Here is a 5,621-nt window from a genome sequence, read left to right as displayed (position 1 = left end):
AACCACCACAATTATTAAAGAATTTAATAAATTAAATAAACTCATTTATTTAATTTCCAATTAAATCAATAATAATTGATTTCTTGTAAAACTCATTTTACCATAAATAATTAAAATCATATTCTAATTATTTATTTTACAAGAAAATTTTTAATTTTCCAAAGATCAATTTTTCAAAATAAAAATTGAATCAATTTTCAAAAATATCAATTTTGCCCAAAAATTTGAAAAATAAGAAAATTGCACCCTAGGCACAAACAATTCAAGCCCATCATACAGCACGCTTCCCGAGACAATCCCAAGCAGCCGCCCTCGCTGCCTTCCCGCTGCCTGAATGTTTCGGGCAGCGAGGGCACTCCAGTGCGCACAGGCGCGCACCGCGTGCGGATGTTCCGCACGCTGCACCGCCCGGCGCGCGCAATCTGCGTGCGCGCACTGCGCGTCTTTGCGCGCTGGCCGTGCGCGACCCTGCGCGCACAGGCTGCCCGGAACAGTTCCAGGCAGAAACAATTTTTTTTTTGTTTTCTGAAAAAAAATAATTTTATGGTGCATCAATTTTCTGAAAATTTTTTTGTGTAGTTAGAAATAAATTATTCAATATCAAAACCATACGATCTAGAAAAACCTTGGTTCTGATACCACTGTTGGATCCCGGTTTTCTACACGCCCAAACGCAGCGGAAGTTTTAAAATTTTATTTATTTTGACCATTAAAATATGTTTTGCTTTGGGCGCTCGTATGATTTTAACAACAATTCATAGGGCGTTAGAATTTTACCTTTGGTGAACAATTTCACTTGGCTCCAACTAATCCGGTATAAACGGATTAGCTCTTGATGAATCCCTACGAACTTTCTTCGATGAACTCCTTTGTTTGATCTTCCTATCAAGTCCACGACTAGATCGCTTGATCATCTTCCAAATTGCACTAGAAAATATGGAAGAGATTTTACGTAGGAGAAAAATATTTGAGAGACGGCTCAAAATTCTTTCTCAAGAGAGGTGGCCGATTTTTGAGAAGAAAGATGGAGAAATTTTCGAAAAACACCATGGAGAGGGAGGCTAGGGTTTTTCAAAAATTGTGAATGAATTGTAAGCATAATACACATATATATAAGCTTAGGGCCCATTAATTAAATTAAATACTTAATGGGCTTAATCAATTAATTATCCTAGTCCAACTAGTTAAATTAATTAATTAATCTTTTAAAGTCTAATTAAGAGCTTTAATAATATGTATGTTGGTCTTGTACTCCTACAAGCCCATAATACATACACCCATTACATTTAATTTAAATATATTATAAATTCAACATTTGAATTTAATATTTAAATTATAAATTTAGCTCTTTGAATTTATCACTTCCAAAATTTAATATTTAATAAACTCAACTTTTGAGCTTAATAAATTAAATACATTATAAATTCAAATGTTGAATTTATTATTTAAATTATAAATTCAACTCCTTGAATTTTATCACCTCCAAAATTTAATATTTAATAAACCCAACTTTTGAGTTTAATAAATTAAATTATCAAATTTTATAAATTCAACTCTTTGAATTTATTCTCTCCAAATTTCATAAATTCAACTTCTTGAATTTACTATATTATAAATTCAACTCCTTGAATTTATTTCCTCAAAATTTAATTATCATAAATTCAACTCCTTGAATTTACTATATTATAATATAAATTAAACTCCTTGAATTTATTCTCTCAACGGGAACAAACGATCCAGTGCTTGTGTGACCCTAAATGGTTCAGGGATACAGCTCCGTGGGTTCACAACTCTTTGTGATTCAGGACATAATCTTTTATTCGGGCTTACCCTAATTAGCCCCATTCTTTTCATCAACACCTTGATCAAGAATGTCAGAACTCATTTCTGATTGCACCCATCGGATCATGGTAAGAGCGTCTAGTAGCATCGTCCCATGATCCCCTAGGTATCACTCATAGTGCCTGCAAGAACCAGTCGATTATGATTAACGTACAGTACGGTTCCTTCATCTCAAATATCAAGATCGAATCTGCAACCATTGGTTCATCGAGGGTTGCATATTAATTCTATAACTATGTGATAACTATAATAGTGGCATCGCGTGTACTATTGGAGAACTCCTTCTCCAACGTACATCTCATACTCTGGCCAGAGATTCCATGCACTATTATTACATCAGATCACATAGGATATCCACACCCGTAGGTGAGTGGTGAATCCCCGACTACAATGCACTGGCTCCTATATGTGTCGCAACTGTACCCAACCTCGCCACCTGATGACTCTCCTGGAGCCGGTAAACGAGTCAAAGCACAGCCCTGGTATATAGAGCCTCAGTGTTATCCCGGGTCGTAAAGATTAATGGTGTACAATCATAACCACGGACTTATCCTCTCGATGAATGATAACCACTTGGAAAGTCCGAGGGAGGGTTGTTCGGTATAATCATCATATGACTACCCATCTGCATGTTTGGACATCTCTATGCCCTTACCAAGAAACGCAGTACACAACATCACATATGCTAGTCTCGAGCTCAAGCGGCCTTTATCCCTGTTTTAGGCGGCTGAATCGACTAGGAACGAATTTAGAATATGCAGTGTTTACAAATGAGTTTCAACATCGAATTATGATTCATTTGTATTAAAGCATAATCAAGGACTTTATTTATGCTGTTTGCATGGGTATACAGATAAAGTATAACAAGACCATAAAAAGTTAAATTATATTAAAATAAAGATTGTTGATTTCACTTGAGTCAATAAATTCCCTAGTCAATCGTTGGCTTGCAGGGCATCTACTCTAACACACAAAACACACCACAACATAATTTCAATATTTTAACATCGCAAATGAATCTAATCATGGCAATTTTTAGTCGTATTCAGAAATCCGTATTTTCATAATCTACCCACATGAGTTTACAACACTTGTTAGCGTATTTATCTGGAAAGGAATCAAAGATAAAAGTATGCAGTATAAAAAACAAAATAGTAGCTTTTGGAATTTTAAGGTTGCAACGTGTAGCATGACAATTGTGAAGTATATTCGGAGAGTGTTTGCAACCTCGAATTTTTTTTTTAAGTTACCACTCAAAAAATCCTGCACGAGGACAAAACAGTCAAATGTGGAATGAATCAATGACTCTTAACCCACAAAAACACAAGAAAAGCTATTTCATGAGATGACTTCTTTAAATTCTAGCACTACGTCTACAAGCACTTGAACAATTATGCGTTGCCACAAGTATGTTTTGAAGAATTGTGAAGACCTGACATTCAAATTGACTCCTGAGTCCGGTATTTTGAGACTTTTACAAAGCGAATATATTAACATTCTTATTTTAGAAAGTAAAGTAGGCTAAAAATTTCAGGCTAGAATCTACTATGACCAACAGCACTAAAGATATACAACAACCTATAGCTAACCTTCTAGTAAGTAAATTAAACTGAAATATGGTAAATTATTGCTTGATGAAAACAGATTCTTACCTTCCCTTCGTTAGCTTGGTTACCAATCTCATCATTCTCTTCAACCAAGTTCTGACAAAAGAATAGTTCAGGCAAAAATCAGTGTGAGTATGCAAGCACAAGTGCATTGGAACAATATATGTTTTCAAAACATGTATGAAGTACTATGGAGTTCTATTGAGATATATTCTATTCTTTACATATATTCTGATATCATGTATTTTTGGAATATATATTGTTGTATATATTTAGGCGGGAATTTAGGAATTAATTTATAGTTTCCTTCTTTCTCTGGTTTGTATATATACATGTAAGGTATATCAATAAAGGAGGGGGATTAACTATTTCTTCATGGTATCAGAGCAACACGGCTAAGATACACGACCGTCATGGCCGACGACACCGATAAGTCTAATGCTCCACCTCCACCTTCATCTTCTCGAAATGACCATACTTCTCCTTTTTTTATTGGCTCGCAAGACAGACCTGGAGATCTCATCACTCTGGTCCGTCTTCCACACGACAATTATAATGAATGGGCAAGGTCCGTGCGTCTTGCTCTGCTATCTCGTCGGAAATTCGGCTTCGTCGATGGCACAATTATGGAACCTAAGGCACCTTTCACAACAGAGGATTGCCTTACCATTCATTCGATGCCTGTTTCCTGGCTAATGAACACTATGGATCAGGAGGTTAAGTCCACTATCTCATTTTATGATGATGCTAAACTCTTGTGAAATGAAATGCAGGCACGCTTCTCTGTCGTTAATGGGCCCCGATTCAAGAGTTAAAAAATGATTTAGCTAAGTGTGAGCAATCCAAGAACATGCATGTTTCTACGTATTTTGGGAAGCTTAAAGTTTTGTGGGATGAATTGGGTAATCATGAACCCATTATTACGTGTAAGTGTTGAAAATGTGAATGAAATTTGGGTAAGGCACATGAAAATCGACGAAATCATGAGCGTTTTCATCAATTTTTAACGGGTTTAAATTCTGATTATTATGCTCAACTACGTACTACTTTGTTGTCTCAAGAACCTTTATCCTCTCTTGATCGTGCCTATCAACAAATTACTCAAGAAGAACGTGTTCGTGCAATTACTCGTGCTCGAGAATCTCCACCGGAAGTGGTGGGTTTCGCCATTCGTTTGGAAGGACGTGGCCGAGCGAAACCAGAGAATATTGACAAGTCTGGTCTAATGTGTTCTCACTGTCACTGACCCGGACATGACATTGTTACCTGTTTTCAGCTTCTTGGGTATCCAGAACAGTGAAGAGAAAGACCTCGCACTCAAGGAGCCACTTATGCTCGTGGCAAAGGTGGTGGTCGTCGTGACATAGACCCACCCATGGCTGGTAGGGGTAGAGGAGCCATTTTGCGTGCGGTGGCCGTAGATGGGTGTAACAACATGGTTGAAGCTTCGGTTGATGGGAAGAAAAATTCTTCCATAGCTAGCACGTCAAACACTACAGCTTCTCTTCCGAATCTGAGTGCGGAACAATGGCAGACAATAACATCTATGTTTGGTACTTCTCAGTCCTTTACCGATCGTATACATGGTGAGTTTTCTAAAACCTCTTGTATTATAGATACTGGTGCTTCTAATCATGTGACGGGGGATGAATCATATTTGTTTGATGTTCATGATATTGCCGTATGTCCCGTTGGACTCCCTGATGGACATAAAATAATTGCTACTAAAGAAGAAAGTGTGAGGCTCTTGAAAGAATTATATCTTAAAAATGTGCTTTATGTCCCTAAATTGCACTGAAACCTAATTTCAGTTACACAACTCATTGATGACATACACTGTTGTGTTCAATTCACCTCTGATATGTGTGTTATTTAGGACCTTCGTACGAGGAAGATGATTGGAACGGGTGAACGGAGAGATGGACTTTACTACTTCCGGAAACCATCTATAGTGCAAGCTATTTCGGTGGATGGTCCTTCATCTTCGTTGGAACTTTGTCATCAACATCTTGGACACCCTTCGGAGAAAGTAGTAAAAGCATTACCTTTCTGTCGTAATTCTAGTGATACATTAAATAAGGCATATGTGTGCCCTCATGCCAAACAATTTAGAAATTCTTTTTCCCTTGGTGATAATAAGGCCTCTCGAATTTTTGAATTAGTTCATTGTGA

General features: G+C 37.0%; 1 protein-coding gene across 1 annotated transcript; it reads left to right on the top strand.

Annotated features, from left to right (window-relative positions):
- Positions 1 to 3,716: 3,716 nt before the first annotated feature.
- LOC142525938 (uncharacterized) lies at positions 3,717 to 4,737 on the top strand. Its single transcript, XM_075630220.1, has 2 exons — positions 3,717 to 4,206; positions 4,401 to 4,737. The coding sequence occupies exons 1-2, from the start codon at positions 3,863 to 3,865 to the stop codon at positions 4,693 to 4,695; spliced, it is 639 nt and encodes a 212-aa protein (XP_075486335.1). The 5' UTR covers positions 3,717 to 3,862; the 3' UTR covers positions 4,696 to 4,737.
- The last annotated feature ends 884 nt before the right edge of the window (positions 4,738 to 5,621 follow it).

Source organism: Primulina tabacum, chromosome 15 (assembly GCF_025594145.1).
Source record: "Primulina tabacum isolate GXHZ01 chromosome 15, ASM2559414v2, whole genome shotgun sequence".
In the NCBI taxonomy this organism is placed as follows: domain Eukaryota; kingdom Viridiplantae; phylum Streptophyta; class Magnoliopsida; order Lamiales; family Gesneriaceae; genus Primulina; species Primulina tabacum.
This window is presented reverse-complemented; position numbering and strand designations above follow the sequence as displayed.

What these genes read in the sequence shown, in the direction of transcription:
- LOC142525938 (XM_075630220.1), top strand. Translation starts at nt 3,863, where the DNA reads ATGGCCGACGACACCGATAAGTCTAATGCTCCACCTCCACCTTCATCT. An exon ending in TATGATGATGCTAAACTCTT is followed by an intron (nt 4,207 to 4,400) that starts GTGAAATGAAAT and finishes ATGTGAATGAAA; the next exon opens with TTTGGGTAAGGCACATGAAA.